This window comes from Astatotilapia calliptera, chromosome 19 (genome assembly GCF_964374335.1).
Source record: "Astatotilapia calliptera chromosome 19, fAstCal68.1, whole genome shotgun sequence".
In the NCBI taxonomy this organism is placed as follows: Eukaryota; Metazoa; Chordata; class Actinopteri; order Cichliformes; family Cichlidae; genus Astatotilapia; species Astatotilapia calliptera.
In genome coordinates this window covers 14,011,589-14,032,979 of record NC_137440.1, presented here as the reverse complement: position 1 = coordinate 14,032,979, position 21,391 = coordinate 14,011,589, and the positions used below count along the sequence as shown (strand labels likewise).

Genomic DNA, 21,391 nt, shown 5'->3' with positions numbered 1-21,391 from the left:
GAAGGACTATTATCTGACACACAACCATTCTCTTTTCACAGTGAATCTCATTTGTAATGGAGTTGATGGGTGGGTGAAATGCCGTTTTGTTCAATGTTGATTCTGTCTAGGTAAAATTTGTTAACACAGTGTAATTAAGGGGACATTGGATTTCAATTTATTGTGTTTTTTCCACAGTTCAAAACTTGAGCAAATCCTGTCAGCTGGCAATTCCTCGGCAGCCCTGTGCAATTTCACCATCACAGAACATGCCTGTTCCTCTGTAAGATTCCTTTTTAAACTCCAAAAACAGAACATGGATTTTGCCTCATTATGGTCCTGAGACAAATCTCCATGAGCTCTGACAAAATGGCTGTATTCTTTGTCAATTTTCTTTTTCAAGGCTCCCTATCTCACATCCAGCAACTTGGTCACACTGCTGAACTGCACACTGAAAAGCCAAAACATATACCCAGTAGAAGTCTGGAAGCTTTTCTTCCAAAAAGCCTCTGCTGTACTGGACCAGGCCCTTGAGACATTTGCTAACATGGTAAGTACAAAATCACATTTTCACAATATTACCATTTCCCTGCGTGAAGTTTGGGTCCAGCTACAATTATTTTTCTGCCAATTCAAGGCCGTCAACAACACCTACCCGACCTCGTCAAATGTGCTCGAGGCTCTTGGAGAAGTGAGAATTGACAACTTCAGCCAGGCACAACTACAGAGTGAGGAGTTCATTACCAGCTGGTTCAAGACAAAGATCCGTCCGTTTCTGGCCGTTCCATCTTTCAACTTCCTATTTTGCCTTAGCTCCAAAAACTTCAGCTGCCAGACATACCAGACTGTGTAAGTAAATATGAGACATATAGCTCTGTTCTGCAAATGTGCAGTTGACTAGAAGTTTAGATGTTGAAAGCTTTCTCTCAAATGTAGCATTCAGGCATTTGGAAGCCAAAAGGCATCCATGGACAGAGACACACAGCAAGCAGTCTTCACTCACTTCATCAAACCGTTCTTGTCAAGAAATGACTCAACAGGTAAAAGGAGAAACTCAAGCTCACTTTGGTTTTTCCATGACAACATGTGGTATATTACCCTGTCAATAACTTTCTTGCTTTTTCTGCAGATCCTGGCTGTGTCTCATCTATCACGGGGAGCCAAGCGTGGCTAAAGGCAAACCTTGGCGACTTCTCTGATTTTGCAACTGTGCAGGACTTGGAAGCCTTCAATCCTAATTTGTCCGCTGTGAGTGCCAACTGCAGATGTACATCTTCCTGTAAACGGAATTCTTTTACCCAGAACATTTCCATGACTGCTGTCTGATATTATGCTGGTTCTCTTTTGTAGGCTGAATTGTTGTCAGTCCTCAGTCCTTCTCAGGTGGCACAGCTGGTACTGAGTTTGGGAGCCTCCAATAACACAGATTTGATTGATCGTGTGTTTGAGCGACTGCAAGAGGGCAACGCTCTAGAAAATGTGGATGGATTCCTCACACAACTGACAGCCAATGGACAGGTATGCTAGGCTTCTAAAAGGGTGAAGGAGGACAATCCTGGTGTTTTATTCCAGCAGGATAAGACAGAATAAGACATTTGCTAAACCGCTACACAACTCTTCAAGGAGTCTATCATAGAGAAGACTTGTTTGCAACCTTTGTGACATGTTGTATGAGTACATTTACAACATGCAGTCTCTGTATTGCTTAGCTTCTTTTCCACCTCAATTTCACAGATGCCAATTTTCCAGCCTGTTGTGAGAGATCGGATCATGAATGCGACCTTCATCGTCATCAGTCCACATTTCTCCACTTTCACGACAAACGACTATGAACTTTGGTTCCATGTGAAACTGATTCCTATCCTTGCCAGTTTTACTCCAGAAATGCTCATAAACACAACCACAAACATCAGCTGCATGAACTACCAAGTCATGTGAGTAGTTTTCTTGGAGCAATCAAGATTTTGTTGCAAATGAAAATGACAATAGAGACAAAGAACAGCATGAGAATGTTTTCTTTCAACTGTTGCAGTGTGAGTGGGTTGGCTTCAGTTATCCAGGAGATGCCACTGTACAGACGGCAAGAGATCACACATGGTCTGCTGGGCTACCTAAGAAATGCTGAAAATGCCATCAATGAGCCAGGTAGAGCAGACATAGGGTGCATTATGTGCTTTCCAGTGTGAAATGTCTTGAAAAGCACTCACACAAAAAACTTAAATTCTTTCATGTCTACCAGTCACAAACCTTGCTAAATTGAGCACATCCTAACTTTTGTCTGCATGCCTTAGCTTGCAGGCAACAAAATGAGAGTGATGCCCAATGGGTTAAAGCAAATCTGGGTCCATTCGTCCAATATACATCATACTCTGACCTCAAAGACTTCAACATCTCTACGGTAAGCCCTACATTGCACTTCTAGTCCTCCCTTAAGAACAGGAAAACAAAATTGTAGACTTAAGAAAACAAACACAGGAGTTTATTTTGCCATATCAAAAATACAAGCAAATCATAGAGCACACTTTCTTTGGTTGCAAACTCTATTCATTTACCCATAGCATTGGTCATTACTGCTGTCTGATATTATGTTGATTCCCTGTTGTAGGCTGGATTGTTGTCAACGCTCAATCCCTCTGAGGTGGCACAGCTGCTACTGAGCTCTGGAGCCTCAAATAACACAGATTTTATTGATCTTGTGTTTAAACAACTTGAACAGGGCAACGCTCTAAAAAATGTGGATGAATTCCTGACACAGCTGACAGCCAATGGACAGGTAGGCTAGCCTCCTAAAAGGGTGAAGGAGGACAATGCGGATATTTGATTCTAGAAGTAAACACAGAATAAGACATCGGTCTCAACCGCTACATCCATTGTTGGCTATTGTATCTTAGAAAACAAATGGTTACAGCCTTTGTACCATGTTGTATGGGTGTACTTCCAACATGCAATCTCACCTTTGCTTATGTCTTTTTCCACTTTAATATGACAGACCCCACACTTCCAGCCTGTTGTGAGAGATCGGATCATGAATGCGACCTTCATCGTCATCAGTCCACATTTCTCCACTTTCACGACAAACGACTATGAACTTTGGTTCCATGTGAAACTGATTCCTATCCTTGCCAGTTTTACTCCAGAAATGCTCATAAACACAACCACAAACATCAGCTGCATGAACTACCAAGTCATGTGAGTAGTTTTCTTGGAGCAATCAAGATTTTGTTGCAAATGAAAATGACAATAGAGACAAAGAACAGCATGAGAATGTTTTCTTTCAACTGTTGCAGTGTGAGTGGGTTGGCTTCAGTTATCCAGGAGATGCCACTGTACAGACGGCAAGAGATCACACATGGTCTGCTGGGCTACCTAAGAAATGCTGAAAATGCCATCAATGAGCCAGGTAGGGCAGACATAGGGTGCATTATGTGCTTTCCAGTGTGAAATGTCTTGAAAAGCACTCAGACAAAAAACTTGCCCACGAATTCTTTCATGTCTACCTGTCAAAAACCTTCCTAAATTTGGCACATCCTAACTTTTGTCTGCATGCCTTAGCTTGCAGGCAACAAAATGAGAGTGATGCCCAATGGGTTAAAGCAAATCTGGGTCCATTCGTCCAATATACATCATACTCTGACCTCAAAGACTTCAACATCTCTACGGTAAGCCCTACATTGCACTTCTAGTCCTCCCTTAAGAACAGGAAAACAAAATTGTAGACTTAAGAAGACAAACACAGGAGTTTATTTTGCCATATCAAAAATACAAGAAAATCATAGAGCACACTTTCTTTGGTTGCAAACTCTAATCCTTTACCCACAGCATTGGTCATTACTGTTGTCTGATAATATGTTGATTCCCTGTTGTAGGCTGGATTGTTGTCAACGCTCAATCCCTCTGAGGTGGCACAGCTGCTACTGAGCTCTGGAGCCTCAAATAACACAGATTTTATTGATCTTGTGTTTGAAAAACTTGAAGAGGGCAATGTTCTAAAAAATGTGGATGAATTCCTGACACAGCTGACAGCCAATGGACAGGTAGGCTAGCCTCCTAAAAGGGTGAAGGAGGACAATGCGGATATTTGATTCTAGAAGTAAACACAGAATAAGACATCGGTCTCAACCGCTACATCCATTGTTGGCTATTGTATCTTAGAAAACAAATGGTTACAGCCTTTGTACCATGTTGTATGGGTGTACTTCCAACATGCAATCTCACCTTTGCTTATGTCTTTTTCCACTTTAATATGACAGACCCCACACTTCCAGCCTGTTGTGAGAGATCGGATCATGAATACGACCTTCATCATCATCAGTCCACATTTCTCCACTTTCACGACAAACGACTATGAACTTTGGTTCCATGTGAAACTGATTCCTATCCTTGCCAGTTTTACTCCAGAAATGCTCATAAACACAACCACAAACATCAGCTGCATGAATTACCAAGTCATGTGAGTAGTTTTCGTGGAGCAATCAAGATTTTGTTGCAAATGAAAATGACAATACTGACAAAGAACAGCATGAGAACGTTTTCTTTCAACTGTTGCAGTGTGAGTGGGTTGGCTTCAGTTATCCAGGAGATGCCACTGTACAGACGGCAAGAGATCACACATGGTCTGCTGGGCTATCTAAGAAATGCTGAAAATGCCATCAATGAGCCAGGTAGGGCAGACATAGGGTGCGTTATGTGCTTTCCAGAGTGAAATGTCTTGAAAAGCACTCAGACAAAAAACTTAAATTCTTTCATCTCTACCAGTCAAAAACCTTGCTAAATTGAGCACATCCTAACTTTTGTCTGCATGCCTTAGCTTGCAGGCAACAAAATGAGAGTGATGCCCAATGGGTTAAAGCAAATCTGGGTCTATTTGTCCAATATACATCATACTCTGACCTCAAAGACTTCAACATCTCCATGGTAAGCCATAAATTTTAGTTCTTGTCCTCCCTGAGAACAGTAAAACAACATTCTAGAATATTTTACGTCCAAAAAAATGTTTTGGGTGTGCAGCAATAATAGAGTGGGGTTACCCCCTATGATGAATTAACCTTAGAGGGTTAAAGGTAAATAAGTGAAAAACATATAGTGTCCCTCACAGTGAATTGAAGAAAACAAATGTAGGCATATGCCAACTTGTTTTTGTTTTCTTACTGAATTGCTGGTTGTATCTTCCAGGTGAATATAGCAGATCTGCTCACTTTTAGTCAGGTGGTCAACCTTGCAGCAACTCCTTCCCAGCTAAAGAGCAAGGAAGATGTTATGAACGTCATGGCAGTCATCAATCCTTTTGACTTTGGCGCTTTCTTTGATGAAGTCTCACCAGCTATTAAGGTAATCATCATAGTTTTCTTAGTTTTATGAATAAAGCTGGGGAATTTCCCCCAGGAAATAAACTACACTAAACTCAATAGAAAAGCTGCATTTTTTCAGGTTAATGCTGAAATTGTATAGAAACTGAAAATTAAAAACTGCCAGTGACATGACTATTGCTGTATAGTCATGCTGAAAGGTATACTTACTTACTATAAAGATTGACAGACCATGTGACTTTCGCGCATTGCATGCCGGGTACTCGTGGCAAAACAATCAAAGCAATGCATCAAACGTAAGCATTTGCAACACCGCAAAACATTCATTCTCCGGTTCCAATACCTTCTTGCTTTTTCTTTGCCCCCCAAAAAAGTTATGTACAAAACGAAGGAGAACAATGCCGGTCCGTACAAAGACAGACTTGATAAAAAGTCAAAGAAAAGATACGAGGAAAAAATCAAAGGAGTGAAAGGGTAAGACCCTTACGAGCACACAGAATGGACAAAATACGTTAGCGTGCTGCCCAACCTTCACCACGATCATATATATAATTATACGGTTCTTGGAGTGAGTGCATACACTCATGAAGTTTAGTAACAGGTACAGTTTACCGACGGATGGGTACAGGACCTTGAAATGCACCGTGTAGAACGAAAGACCATCGTACATATCATAAGTTTACCAGTCTCACAAATCGTCTTCATAAATACACATTCGTTAAACGTTTATTAATAGGACCTTTAAGCTCATTAGTAATTAATTAGTATTGGAAATAATTTCTGGTTCGCATTACAGAAATGTAGCAGTGACAATAATATTGTATGCTGTAATCGTACTGGGCAATTAGTGATACAAAAAAACCTTTTTTACCCTGTGAATAAAAGTATATGTTTTTGTCAATGTACCATGGTAATAACAAGCGAAACACAATATTGTGTCAGGACAATTCACTATTTATGCACAATAAACAAAGGAGCATAGCGCGACAATTTCTGTTTAGCACCAGACTTGCTTGTAACCTATATCACGAATGATGTTATGAAAAATGACGTATTAACTACAACAAAACACTTACCTTTGTGGAAATGCTTGGAGCAGACTAACATGTGAGCTGGAGTGTTCTGGGACGTTATATTTGGTCTTCGAATGGCTGCAATCCAGGCCATACGTTGGCTCTTTGTTACTTCGGAAACATGGCTTGAACAATTTCTCTTCAACGACATAATCCGATAACAACCGATCTCTTTACCCGTCGGCTTCCCGTGGCTGTCATGCGACCGGCTATTGCAGTTAATAATACAACAGCTTCTTGCAATTTTTTGTGTTTCTTTTTATCGCTGTGTAATGTAATTTCAATTGAAAGCCTGCGTGCGCTAGTACCTCTTGCCACGAGTTCCCAGAATCCTTTGCGGTTTTACCCCTGAATGACGCCACATTTTCAATCTCTATACTGCTGTGACACTTTGTTACTGCATTATTACTGGAAGTAATTTCAAACCATTAGCTTTTTTAATGGACACTTGCTTTTAATAGTGGCTAGCAAACGCCTACTATTAAAACAGTTAGCTTACCTATACATGGTAACATAAATGACTTAAAGGTAACACAAGGTAAGTGTTTTTGGGGACAGAATAAAGTGACGGAACAGTTGTGGAACTGACAATAGTCGTGTCCATATTCATGGGCTGCATCCTCCTGAGGACCCGGCGTTCGCGGTCTACGTGGGCCAGGTCCTCAGAAGGTCGGGTAGGCCGGAAGTAAACAGCTGTGAAATTGGACGGTCTAGCCTTCTGATTAGCATCACCGCTGTCTCGGTGGAGTTTAATAAACTTGGCCATCTGCTCCTTGCTATCTAAAATATAACAGGACACTGGTGTAAATTCTCGACCATCTCACACTTCTGTTTAGTCAGTTTTCTGTTTGACGTTTATTCAGCTGTGTGAAAACTAAGGAGGAACCCACCCGGGGGATTAATAAAGTTTTATTTTATCTAATCTAATCTAATAACTTTAATCTCAGCCAAACCGATTGACTCACGAACAAATAAAACACTGAAAAAAGCCAAACAATAAAATTTTTAGGTTGTCTAAGTGACTTATATATTACGTTTAACCTGAGTAGCGAAAGTCTGCAGTGATCTGAAAATGATGTGCCGGGAGTTGTGCCGTTCTCAGCGGCTTCAGTGACCCTCGAGCTCTCGGCTAGCTATCGAGCTGGTGGGTAACAGACGTCTCTAAAAACATCAAAGCACTTTTGCAAATATGCGATATCTTGATAAATCGAGCAGATATTTGAAGTTTACACACCCACATTCTCGCCTGAAAATATGTTAAAAGTTTATTTTGTGACCCATAAAGATTAATAGGAGTAATTTTAAAACTTAGTAGCGGCCGCCATTGCCGGAAACTGGAGTTTGGCTGGGCCACGCTATGAATTCTGGGATATGGTGGGCCACGAAGGAAACACCCGACCCATCCGTCAAATTCGGGGAAAAGGAGGTCACACTTGTTGGCTGCATTCGGAGGATTCTACGAATTTGGACAGCCTTCGGTGCGTCGCTGTGTCGTAATCGGTCTACAAATGCGTCCTCAGGAGGATGCAGCCCATGAATTTGGACACGACCAATCTAAGCAGAAACAGCTAATATCAAATATGTATCTGCAGTAGTGATGGTAAATTCGATTCTTTTTACTGAATCGAGTTTGAATGAGTTACTCACCAAAGTGAATCGAGTTTTTTGAGTCATTGAGTCACTGAGTCAGTTGACCAGAGAGTGCAAAATCAGAATCAGAATCAGAATACTTTATTGATCCCTGGGGGAAATTATTTTTTGTTACAGTGCTCCATTTTAAACCAACATTAATACAAGACAGACAATACGCTAACTAAGAATAGTACAATATATACATATATATACATACATACATACATAAGTCACTTATAAATAAATAGTTGGAAAAGAAACATGTGTAGCTGTAGCAGCAAACAGTGTGTTAAGTGGATGCGTTGTACAGGGAGATGGCCACAGGCAGGAATGATTTCCTGTGTCGTTCAGTGGTGCTTTTCGGTAATCTCAGTCTCTCACTGAACGAGCTCCTGTGACTGACCAACATGTCATGGAGTGGGTGGGAGGTGTTATCCAACATTGTCTTTATCTTGGACAGCATCCGCCTCTCCGACACCACCTTGAGGGAGTCCAGCTCCATCCCCACAACATTGCTGGCCTTACGGATCAGTTTATTAAGTCTGTTGGCATCTGCGACCCTCAGCCTGCTCCCCCAGCATGCAACAGCATAGAGGATCGCACTGGCCACAACAGACTCATAGAAAATCCTCAGCATTTTCTGGCAGATGTTGAAGGACCTCAGTCGCCTCAAAAAATAGAGACGACTCTGGCCCTTCCTGTAAAGTGCTGTGGTGTTTTTAGCCCAGTCCAGTTTATTGTCAATGTGTACTCCAAGGTATTTATAGTCCTCCACAATGTCAACACTGACCCCCTGGATTGAAACAGGGGTCAAGTGTTTCCTGGTCTTCCTGAAGTCCACGATCAGTTCCTTGGTCTTTGCCACGTTGAGCTGCAGATGATTCTGCTCACACCACGTGACAAAGGAGTCGACCACAGCCCGGTACTCTGTCTCATCATCCCTGCTGATGCATCCAACCACCGCAGAGTCATCAGAAAACTTCTGAAGATGGCAGGTCTCTGTGCAGTGGCTGAAGTCTGTGGTGTAGAGGGTGAAGAGGAAGGGGGAGAGGACAGTCCCCTGTGGTGCCCCTGTGTTGCTAATCACCTTGTCAGACACACACTGTGGGAGACGTACATATTGTGTCTTCCTGTCAGGTAATCAACAATCCAGGACACCAGAGAATCATCCACCTGCATCGCTGCTAACTTATCACCCAGGAGGGTCGGCCTGATGGTGTTGAAAGCACTGGAAAAGTCAAAAAACATGACCCTCACAGTGCTCGCCGGCTGGTCCAGATGGGTGTAGACACGATTGAGCAGGTAGATGATGGCGTCCTCTGTTCCGAGACGAGGCTGATAAGCGAACTGAAGGGGATCCAGATGTGGTCTTACTATGGGTCGCAGCTGGTCCAGGATGAGCCTTTCCAGGGTCTTCATGATGTGGGAGGTCAGTGCCACGGGCCTGTAATCCTGGGGGCCACTGGGACGAGGCGTCTTTGGTACAGGGACGAGGCATGATGTCTTCCACATCACCGGGACCCTCTGCAGACTCAGACTCAGCATAAACAGTTTATGAAAGACTCCACACAGCTGGGGGGCACAGGTCTTGAGGACAAGGGGACTCACTCCGTCTGGTCCAGCAGACTTGCCTGAGTGAAGTCTCCTCATTTGCATCTCAACCTGGTATTGAGTGAAGGTGATGGGTGGGGGAGGGGTGTCAGGAATCTCACAGGAGGCAACATGTGAAGAGAGAGGCTGGCACAGTGGTGTGGCTCTGGATTCCAGGCTGACTGCAGGTGAGGTTGTGGGGGTGGGAGCAGACACTGTGGTGTCGAATCTATTGAAAAACAGATTCAACTCGTCGGCTCTATTCTCACCTCCCTCAGCTCCCCTGCTGTTGGTTGGCCTGAATCCAGTGATGGTCTTCATGCCCCTCCACATCTCTCTCATGCTGTTCTGCTGGAGTTTCCACTCCAGCTTCCTCCTGTAATTGTCCTTAGCCTCTCTGATCTTGTCCTTTAGTAACACCTGGATCTTCCTCACCTCCTCTTTGTTGCCCCCTCTGAAAGCCCTCTTCTTGTTGTTGAGGAGGGCTTTGATGTCCTTAGTCACCCACGGCTTGTTATTTGGGTAACAATGAACAGTCTGAGCTGGAACAATGGAGTCGGTGCAGAAAGTTATGTAGCCTGTGATACACTCAGTAAGCCCATTGATGTCCTCGGCGTGAGGCTCACAGAGTGTTTCCCAGTCGGTCACCTCGAAACAGCCCTGTACATTAAAACATGTACATTTTCACTCAAACTTAATTTGTTTCTCTTTTCATGTAAATCCTACTGCTAAGATGAGTGATTGAAAAAGAAAAACAACTATTTTTATAGAGCAAAAAAAAGATATCTAAAGGGAACATTTATTTTATTCATTTTTATTTTATTTTATTAGTATTTTCCTCAAATGTGTCAAATATATATTTTCTCATCTAAATGTCCTCTGAGCTGTGTGCCAGGGGGCGGTAATGCTCCATAACATTGGTTGCCAACCAAGAAGAAGAAGCTGTGAGCCAGGAGGGAGGGGGTGAGTGAGTGAGTGATTCGTTCATGCTAAGATTCAGCACAGGAGGGAGAGGGTGAGTGAGTCCTGAGTGATTCGTTCATGCTACGATTCAGCGCAGGAAGGGAGGGGGTGAGTAACTCAAATGTGCTGTTAGCATGTTAGCAGAGCGATGCTACGGTGAACCAATGAGCTATTGTCTTGATGTGAGCTTTCTACCCAGGGTTTTTTCTTCCAGTTCAGAGCAGAAATGTTTTTGGCTGTTGTTTTTTTCCACACAATTTTAATTAAAAGCTAGATATATTTCTACTAATGAAATTAGTTTGCTAACAGCAACAGGGATGAGTCAGTGAGTCAGTTGGGCTTGTGAATCATGATTCACGAGTCAGTAAAGTGATTCTCGAGTATAGAACGATTCGTTCTTGATTCGCGCATTACTAATCTGCAGTAGTATATGACTCATGCGATCAAAACACAGATTTCCTTACATGTTTTTCTCCCTCGCAATAGTGAAGAATCCTCCTCTTCTTTTTAGTTCCCAGTTTTTTGTTTTGTTTTCTTTCACTTCCGCAGTTGTTCCGTCACCTTAAAGTCTCCCCCAAAACACTTCTGTTGTTTTTGAGAAATTTCTCTTGTGCTTTAACGTATTTTGTGTTTTAATTTTCTTTTATTGTCTTTTTTGTGCTTTTGTGGCTTGTGTCTATTTGTTATTGCTCTCTTAAGTTGCAGTACATTTGACCTCTCAGCCATCTCTAATTCTTACCTTTCTTGGCAGTTCGTTTAGATAGCTAGTTTTGACTTTCAATCTGGGTTTAGATAGGTTAAGGCAACGTTTTATTTATTTATTTATTTATTTGTTTTGTCATCCATTCATTCATTCATCCATTCATTGCAGCCTCAGGGAAGTGTTTTTGGTTGGTTTGTTTTTTGGGGGGCGGGGCTTAGGTTTGGGCAGCTAGGCTTTACATTTGTTCACAATTGTTAGAGTAAGTAGTTATTTCCGTCTGCTGCTTTATGGTTAGTGTAGGCATCAGTGTGCCTTTGTATCTTTAGTTTATATTTGTAGTTTAGGCAACACACATACTTGCTTTGGTTTAGGAATTAATTGTGAATATGTGATTAACTGTTCTGAAACCACTCTCAGAAAGACAGGCTTGGCACGACCATCAAGGAAGTTAAGGAGAAGGTTGTTTGTTTCTGTGGTCCTGACATATAATCTTTGAAATGTATATATCACAACTCTGTGTTAAAAGGTTATGATCATTTCTGTCAGACAGTGCTGTTCAGATATCAAAACAGGTTGTTTTAGTTAAAAAAAAAACTGATGCCATTTCTTCTGTGCAGCGTTTCCACACCATCTTTTGGTTGTAAGCTGCAGTTTAAGCTTTTGACTTGTAAACAGTTCTAAGCCAGACGTTGAAAGTTAAAAAAGTAATTCTGGATAACACAATGGGGAAAAACAGGTTATTAAAATTCAGCTGTGTTTCAAAACTAACAGCTGGATTATGGTTCAAATTCAAATACTTTTTACTTTCTTGTAAGCATTTTACTCATGCTATGTAATTTCACCCCAGGTCCACTCAGCTAACTACTCACAGGAAGCGAAGTCTGCATTCCTTGAAGCAGTTTTCAACAGAGGGAATCTGTCATCTCCAACTGTCAGTGATGGAGACTTCCTGCTATGGCTCAGAGTTCGCCTGAGTCCTCTCCTGACCAACCTCTCTTCCAGCCTGGTGACACCCTTATTCAGCATCGGGATAAAAAGGAGTTGTAACAGCAGCCAAGAGATGTAAGAATTTGTACACTCAGTTTTAGAAATTGCTGTATATTTGCTGTGATCAACAACACCTTGGGGTAAATGTTATGTGGAGGATTCTGGATCAAATGAAGTGGCGTTTGATCGATATTTCTATAATTGTTTTTTTCCAATTTGTCTGAATTTAGGTTTGCATTGCTGGACACATTGACCACAACACTCAGCAGCAGCACCCAAAGCGAGATCTACAAAAACATCATTGTCTTCCTTCAAGGTTTGTTAACTCAAAAGCTAATAATGAAAAACATCTGTGACATAAGTTACTGTTTTGTTTTCACTTGTTTGTTCTTCAGATGTGACATGTGTAACCAAATCAATGTTAGTTTAAAAAGTGATTTCCTTTGTGTTAAAAACAGGTCCACCACCACTCAAGTGTTACGGTGGTGGAAGCTTCTATGTCTATCTGAGGAACACTTTCCTCAGCTTTGGTTTTCCAGATTTGTCCACGTTAGTGTCACTTCTGCCACCAATGCGCAAATCAGAGGTAAAAAATAGATAAATAAGGAAATAAAATAGCACACACCTGTGCACTAATATAATATATTAAGTTATGTATTCTGTTTTGTTTTTTAATCTTTCTCCAGCTTCTGGATACCATCAGCACCTCAGAGCTTGGCCAGTTCCTTAGTCAGCCCAATGTGATTGGTAACAGTACTGACATCTGTGTCATCTTCAACAACTACAACAACACTTCTGCCTTCCTTGAGACTGTATGTCCCTTAAATACTGTCTACGTTTTACATACAACATTATTGGCTTCACAGAAAATGTATACTGACCTTAGCAGTATTCAAGCAAGAATACTGCTTGTCACTTAAATTGACAGTTATACTTCAGTTTGTCATTACATGTGAAAACGTATGTGTTATACCCTAGGAGGATGTTCAAGACAATGTAAAGAAGGTGATCCTCCCCTGTATTTGGCCTTCTGCGCTGAATAGCAGGAGCAGAGCTGAGGCTAATTTATGGTTTGACCTACGACTGAGGAACTATCTTAGATTCCTCAGCAAGAGCCTCATCAGCCCCGACGAAGTGCAGAACGCCTCATGTTTTGCCTTCCAGAAACTGTAAGTCTATTTTTCATTGTGTCTCAAGATAAGTGAATTAATTACATGATGACCACGTTTTTCATCATTTTCCTTTCAACAGGGTCTATGTGATGGGAAATAACTTCGCATACAACAGCTCTGAGTTTGAACAGCAGTACGTTTATACCACCATCAAGACCTACTTGAGTGCTGGTAAGATTTATTAATGATCAAAAGTGTTGTAAAAGCACTGTGTATGTATACATCTGTGTGTGGAATTCAAGGAATTTAAAAACTATGTCTGCTTGTCTTTTTTTTTTTTTCAAATTATATGAAATGGGTAAAAATTATTTTAAAAATATACTACCCGACTATTCACAAAGAGTTTGTAAAATGCACCTAGCTGCAACAATTTACATTTGTGGAAAAAGATCAGAATCTACTTCTAAGAGGGGGTTTACAGTTTATGTGGAATGATTACTGCAGTCATGTTTCCTCCTGGTTTGAATCTGCTTCAACATTTTGATCTATATACCATATTAAACACCTTCCTTCCTTACATACTTATTGCATTAGCGGATATGTGTAGGCATACATGTTCCACACAGCCCCAAAGGATAATAGCAACTGCCAGACAGAGAAGAAACATGTATGTGCTAACTTACTGGGACGAAACAGGTGGTGTAACATGCGTGGACCTTACCAAATATAAAGTGCACATAACACGCATCTGTTTGTCTTTTCTGGCTCATCTGAAGTCAGTGTGCTTGCTGAGTGAAAAGAGTAGGTGGTCTTAAATTTTGAGCCACGTAATGCCAAAACTGATGTCGATTCGTATAAGGGGAGATCGCTTAACAAGTTATTTATTGTCTGTGTGTTCTGCTTTTCTTGGTTCCACAGGTTCTGGAGCCAGATGCTACAATGCCAGTGATGCAGAACTGAACTCTACTGCCTGGTTTGTCAGTAACATCGGGAACTTTGTGACATTTATCACTCTGGATGACCTCACCACCTTTGTCTCCACCGCTCAGGTATTTCCAGAGATCACATATGCACAGTTAATAAAGCAAAATACAAAGTCCGTGATTTTGGTGGGAATGTTAACATGGTTAACAGAAATCAGTATTATCGACCTGTTTTGTTTCTTAATTTTTAAAGTTTCAAGTGTTCTTGAAGAACCAAGCCAACCTGGAACTCTTCAACAATAACGCAATCCCAGCAAATGTAACCAACTACTATGTCACACAGCTTTTTGCATTCGATCCGAACTTCAAGCCGGTCAAGTAAGTATTACCAGCCTGATAAAAACAGCAAACTGTGTTATGTGAACCATACACCGCATATAATTTAGCAGTTCAGTGGTAGTCATTCTGTATTTGTAGTTAAAAATCTGTTTTCATTCAGTCTCCCAGGCTTTTTCCTGTGCTCTTCTGCGGTGCCACCTTTGGCATATACTACTATGACTGAAGCTGAAACCATGGTTATCTTAGACAATCTGAAGACTTTCTGCAATGGCACCCAGGACCCTGAGGTACCAGCCCTAAAAACAAACAGAGTTGAATTGTTTCTAGCAAAAACCAACCATAAATCTCATTGTTGTAAATGCTGGTTTTGAGCTAAATGTTAACAAAAAAACCTGAACTCTGAACAGTATGCTCTCTCGCAAAGGCCATCTTAATTTTAACTCTGTTAAAATTAGTCCCTTATTAATAATATAACTCTGGTACTTAATAACTATGTTATCAGACATAATTCTCTTTGCAGTTACTCCTGTTTACACATGTTTTGATATTTTATTTGAAAGGTTTCTGCTGCTTTGGCATCCAACATCAAGACAATTACACCACAGATATTTACAGCTCTTGGAAGCTCCAGCGCAGGGCTGAGTAACAGCCAGATCAGTTCAGTTCCCTCATCAGTGCTCATCTCTTCTTTGTCCACCCTGGGCTCAATCAGTACCTGGAGCCAGGATCAGGCCTCAATAATCATCCAAACCCTTACTGCCTCAGGCTTCCAGGTAACGCCCTTCAGGTCCACTTAATATACCTGATATCCATGTTAGATCTTAAATGCATGTGCCTAACGATGTTATATATTAATCCAGTAAGGTTTTATAAAATACAAAATAACTCTAAGATGCTTACCACTTTAGAGAATGAGGCTTCAAAAACTTGAAATGTGTTAACAGATCAACAGCGAATCTTCCCTGGCATCCCTTGGCACGCTTGTTATTGGACTTCCTTCAGAAGCAATAGAAAACACCAGCGCTTCTGTGCTACTCAGCGTCTCAAAGAGCACCACCTTCGTTTCCAACATGCTGGCAGCCCCAAGTGTTGTCCAAATGACCTTCGTCAAAAAGGTACAACGTTAGCTTCCACAAGACAATATAAAGTAAATGCTATGATCTGGAGGACATCAACTTATTTATCTTTGGCATTATGATATTTAAATATTAGAATTACTTTGATATCAATATTAACTCTGTATTCCATGATATTATTACTCCACTCATTACATTTAATCCTAAATGCATTTACCTACCTGGTAGATCATTTCTCTGGACACAAATCCATCACAAGTGGTGCTGAATGTGCCAGATGCTATGGCAGTTGAGATCCCACCATCCCTGTTGGTGTTTTCTGACCAATCTGCAGACATCACCGTGCTCAATAGAAAAACCTGGACACCAGATCAGGTTAACATTTTGTTAAATACACACAATAGCATTATTAATCAAAAATGACTTTTTAAAGTCGATGTTACAGATAATAATACGAAACTTTTGTTCTTTTTTTGTTCTTTTAGGCTGCCATCTTTTTTGGGGTCCTTGACAACACAAACTTTGACATTGAGCAGTAAGTGAACAAGTCATATAACTATTTGGCCATGTAGGTTTATTTTGAAGAGGGGATTATTTATCATTTCTTCCTGGTGTTCATCAATCCTCCCCGCAGGCTTTCTCCCTCAGTGCTGCAAGGCTTCACTTGCACTTCTGCCCAGAAAATGACACAATTCAGGACCAAGGAGCTAATCAGGGCCTGTAGGCCCCGGTCAGGCCGAGCCAAAGTGCAGTTAAAGGAATCCCAGGTAACATCTGTTAGAAAGGAATTTAATAATATTACTATGACTCTTAAAATGAAGTTAACAATTAAGATGTGTATGTTATATGGATATAATATACCAGAAACATAAATCATCAGGTTGAGGATTTCTTTTTCTTTTGAAAGTTAGGATAATGCACGAATCATCAGTTTCAGTGTTAGAAACAGCTTACTTGCATATCACTGAGGAATCCTCTTTTTTCCCACACTGTTTTCTACAGCTAACCTGCATGCTCAACTTGCTGAGTGGAGAAATCTCACAAAACTTTACAGATTATCCATCAGACATGCTTCTCTACTTAAGGTGATTCGGTGTCTCCAAGCATTTTCTTGCACTCACCTTAAAATGCATCACTAATGTGAAGAATAATTACTGATTTTACCTTTCTTTTTTTTCTAAAAACAGCAGCAAAAATGTTAACAAAGGCAACTGCAGGTCATACTTTTCTGCACTGGGTGCGGCAGACTTCTCTGTGGCCTCCAAAATCTTGAATAAGGGCTCGCAGCTGTTCCGTGAAGCCACTGTGTGCTTGGTGAGTGATGGTTTTTTTTACATGTATATGTCTAAAGGTAATAAATGCATGAATTACACTCTGACACTGATAAGGTTGCATGCGTGCACAGTTTTTTAAATACAGCATTTTCCTGTTTTCTGTTTTCAGGGTATAAATGGCTTGAGCCTGAGCAGAGAGAATATAGAGATCTTGGGGAACATGGCTTGCACTCTGGATGGGTCTTACATACAGAACGCAGATCCTCTCATCCTGGAGAAACTTAAAGCCTGCAATGACTTCTCTGCCAGCCAGGTGGCAGCCATGGAGACATTGCTGCTGTCTGGAACAACACAATATGGGTACAATGATAAAAACAAGTCATTCTGTCAGGAGTTTAAAAAACACAACTAGTAGTGTTGTTAATGCTGTTGTGCATCATGCACACATCAAACATATCAAACATGGTGACAATTGTGTTCGTATTTGCAGTGTGATTGATTTGTTACTGAAAAGGAGAATATCTGAACATCTGAGGGGAAGCCATGAGCCAATCACAGTTTTGGCCGTGCCGATATTATACCTTCAACCACTCTGGGGAACAATGTTTCATAAAGTTTCCATGCTTAGAGGAGTTAGATAAGTTATATAACAGATTTGCAGTTTAATCTTGTATCTTGAGTCAGATTAAACTATATAATCCATTACATAATCCTCTGATTTAGCCTCTAAGGAAAACAGTTACATTTTGTGGCTTCCGGTATAGAGAGCTGGTGTAGACTGCAGAAGCGTTTGATTACAGATGTGGGGAGTTTTGTGCTTTAAGCTAGTTTAAGCTAAGTCATCGGCCTTTTGAAATTGGGCTAAGGAACTCTGAGCAGACAACAATTAGAAACCAAACAGCTCTCAAAGGAAATTCATAAGCAAACTTCAATAATTTTATTATGCAGAGATTAATTTGCACCAAAAGCACAACTCTGTAACTCAGTTATATTTTTTGTAGAGCTATCAGTTAGCTGCACCATAAAAGTTTAACTCCTACCTTATTTTTTTAAATGAAGTCATAAACCTTGATTCATTGGCACAAACTTGCCAGTTTCATTTTGAGGACTTTGTATATATAATACCTAGTAGCCATGCCACCAAATTTTGTAGCCCATACTACCTCTTTCAAGTTAGCACTGTAAGAAAATATCCTCTTCTATTTTCAGAAATGCCGCTTCCTGGAACAAGCAAACACTGGAGAACCTCGTACCCCTTCCACTCTACTTCACAAGAAATATCTGGAACCGGTTCGATTCTGTATGTTTTTTCTCGTTGCTTGATAGTATCTAGTCTAACAATATTCATTCAAATAACTTGTGTTAGAAATCAGTTTGGGTACCTTTGTGTTTTTTACAGACAACAAAGAAAATGTTCCTGAAGACCTTCATGCCCAAACTGAGGAAAGCAAACACAGAGAAAAGCAAGCTCAAGACGCTGTTCCAAGCGATCAGCGGCCGGACAACAAAACGAGGAGCAGGTGCGACCTTGCTCTTATTTGTTTTCACACCAGCTATTCAAACTGAAGCAAAAACAATTAGTCAGCGGGAGATTAATAATTGTATAACTGTATAACTTAAATAAATAGACAATGTAAATACTTTGCTTTAGTGGTACGAGTACAGATAGCAAAAGATTCAGTGAACTTAGAGAAGTCAGGTTTTAAAGTTAGACAGACTTGCACAATAACCCATATTTTATGCTCAAATGTTATATGACTTAATTATTATATTTGCTTTTATATATAAAGGCAACCGTAGCTTGCACAGCACTCTCATCTGCATCTCTAATTGTTCTTAAGGTTGTACCAAGGGCAACATCACCCAGGTGATAGTTAGCGACTCCGCCTTCCCCTTTGGCTATGATCTCACGCAGTTTGACCTCTGCCTGGATGTTCCCGTTCTGAAAGAAAACCTCAACTCCATCTGCAACAAAGTGGATGATAATGGTTTCCAGACTGTCATCCTAAAGAAACTCAATGAGGTATTTTGTGTGGGAATTTTGAAAAAGAGCCAAAATGTCATTCATTATGTTAGACGGACTTATTATTAAATGGCAGAATTTGCAAATGAGATATTGTTTCAAATTTGGGATTTAGCACATTAGCACATAGCATTACACATTCTCTATTGTTGCAGGCATTCCCGTCAGGGATTCCTGATCAGGATGTCCAGTTGCTTGGATCAGTGTCTCGTGTGGCATCACTTGACGATATATCCAAGTGGAACATAACCAAAATTGACACCCTTGCAGCTCTAATGAAAGCTGAAGATGGACCCTGGGAGGCAGCAAAGGTATAAGAGGTGGAATTCATTTCACTTTTATCCTTAATAGTCTTATTATTCTTACATGATACCTTTTCTTTAATGTCGCTTAGAGCAACAAAATCATCACTCAGTATCTGAGCACTTCTGGAAACTCGCTGGGCAGCACTGAGCTGACCATTATTGACTCCAACCTGTGCTCACTAAACACCAGTACACTGCAGACCATCAGCCCAGACAGCATCAGGTTGGTGTCAGATTGCAGCTCAACGATATAAAAACATTGCCAAATGTGAGTGGTCATGCACACGTAACACTGTATGTCTCTTTCTTCTTTCCCCTTGACAGAAATGCCAGCCCTCTGAATGTGTCATCATGTTCAGCTGAGCAGAAGCAAGTCCTGTATGGCATCAGTACCACTTCCTTCAGCTCACAACGGTCCAGCTCCAGTATCATTTACCAGTTGATTAAGCCCTATCTAGGTGAGAATACATTTTGTCTGTTTGCGTAGCTGTTTCTCTATTTCTCATAAAACTGCTTTCTAATTTCCTGTTTCATTTCCTTTCTTGATAGGTGGAGCACCTCTGCAGGATATAGTAACACTGTCAACACAAAACATCAGCATGGACATAAGCACTTTCAGCAGTCTGGACCCTGCTGTTATAGCTGTAAGAATAGTTGTTAAAGAAATGAAACGAAAACTTTTTGGACATCCGCCTACATCTAATTTTTATTGTGACTTTATTATATGTCTGACTTGTGCCTTGAAAACTATGATTTTCTTTTTAAATAGTTCTTATAAGAAATAGCTAAACTGCTGCTGATATATGTAAATGTCAACCAAGTTCCTGATTTAGGTGCTTTGGCAACATAAACCACCATATGTAGTCTTTCAAATTTCTCATGCTCTTTATTTAACATAATATGATAATATTTAAAAAGAAGGCATTTATATTTGGCTTCTTTGTCTTGTGTGTTAACAGCTTCAGACTAATTTTGTTTTCTGTTATTTATTTAAAATTCACAGAATTTGACTGTGAGCAACGTTAAAGGCCTCGTGGGTATGCACCTACCTGATCTGAAGCTGTTTGAGAATGATACTGTAGTTCAGACCTGGATCAACCTGCAGCTGCAGTCAGAGCTGGACACACTGAATCTGGGTCTGATCAGCAACAGAATCAGCCCAACTCCAGGCTCCAACAGCACCACCACTGCACCAGGCTCCAACAGCACCACCACTGCACCAGGCTCCAACAGCACCACCACTGCACCAGGGTCCAACAGCACCACCATTGCACCAGGCTCCAACAGCACCACCACTGCACCAGGCTCCAACAGCACCACCACTGCACCAGGGTCCAACAGCACCACCATTGCACCAGGCTCCAACAGCACCACCACTGCACCAGGGTCCAACAGCACCACCATTGCACCAGGCTCCAACAGCACCACCACTGCACCAGGCTCCAACAGCACCACCACTGCCTCTCTAACCAATGGGGAAGTGGAGCTTGGAAAATCCCAGACAACTATGATGCTGGGTGCTCTGCTAACAGCTGTACTACAAATGCTACTACAACCAGCCTAAAAACATACCTAGCTTTCACATTCTTATAATAATCAATAATCATGAATCAGTGATTTTTTTTAAATGTAGCTTGAGGGTGAATATTTTATTTATTTGTTTAATTTAATTCAAATTACCGTTCAAATGTTTAATTTCTGCTTCATCCATATGTCAAATAATTTAACTGATATGTAATCAAAACTATGATGTAATCTTTATTTTTTAATATATTTTAATAGTACTCTGGAATTTTAAAATGAAGAACTTCTAATAAATTCTAATAATCATTGGCAAATCTTTCTTAAAACTAAATTACATTATAATTTGAACCAAGAAATTTTCTGTTCTGTCATTATTTCAACTGTATTGCTATTGATAAAATCAATAAAAACATGGAAATAAATATCTGACGCCTATGTCTCTGCCTGTTGAACAATCAGAACGATCAGGCATCATATTTTTGAATAGTTTCTCGCTCTGTTGTAAATTCAAAACTTTAAACTCAAGCTTAAGAATGAAAGGTTTAGGGTTCAGAGCATTTTATCTGAGTGTTTTTTAAATGG

General features: G+C 40.6%; 2 protein-coding genes across 3 annotated transcripts; both read left to right on the top strand.

The window, feature by feature from the left end:
* Positions 1-9: 9 nt before the first annotated feature.
* LOC145422620 (uncharacterized) lies at positions 10-4,433 on the top strand. Its single transcript, XM_080294163.1, has 16 exons — positions 10-69; positions 178-262; positions 383-529; positions 617-828; positions 916-1,019; positions 1,109-1,227; positions 1,330-1,497; positions 1,714-1,913; positions 2,012-2,124; positions 2,271-2,377; positions 2,585-2,752; positions 2,969-3,168; positions 3,267-3,379; positions 3,532-3,638; positions 3,846-4,013; positions 4,230-4,433. Exons 3-16 carry the CDS (start codon positions 527-529, stop codon positions 4,431-4,433), a joined length of 1,986 nt encoding a protein of 661 aa, XP_080150289.1. The 5' UTR covers positions 10-69; positions 178-262; positions 383-526.
* A 97-nt stretch (positions 4,434-4,530) lies between these two features.
* Positions 4,531-21,231, top strand: LOC113011958 (uncharacterized). Of its 2 annotated transcripts, XM_026151851.2 has the most exons (28): positions 4,531-4,640; positions 4,787-4,893; positions 5,152-5,307; positions 12,094-12,308; positions 12,464-12,549; positions 12,692-12,819; positions 12,920-13,045; positions 13,212-13,402; positions 13,485-13,576; positions 14,264-14,394; positions 14,522-14,646; positions 14,768-14,894; positions 15,168-15,380; positions 15,552-15,722; positions 15,912-16,058; positions 16,169-16,218; positions 16,318-16,450; positions 16,686-16,768; positions 16,871-16,997; positions 17,127-17,317; positions 18,167-18,257; positions 18,357-18,477; positions 18,799-18,980; positions 19,136-19,291; positions 19,375-19,508; positions 19,610-19,743; positions 19,835-19,929; positions 20,289-21,231. In XM_026151851.2, the coding sequence occupies exons 1-28, from the start codon at positions 4,559-4,561 to the stop codon at positions 20,847-20,849; spliced, it is 4,155 nt and encodes a 1,384-aa protein (XP_026007636.2). In that variant the 5' UTR covers positions 4,531-4,558; the 3' UTR covers positions 20,850-21,231. The 2 variants fall into 2 exon arrangements, with proteins under 2 accessions (XP_026007636.2, XP_080149565.1); XM_080293439.1 differs by lacking the exons at positions 4,531-4,640; positions 4,787-4,893; positions 5,152-5,307 and adding an exon at positions 10,526-10,651.
* Positions 21,232-21,391: the final 160 nt, after the last annotated feature.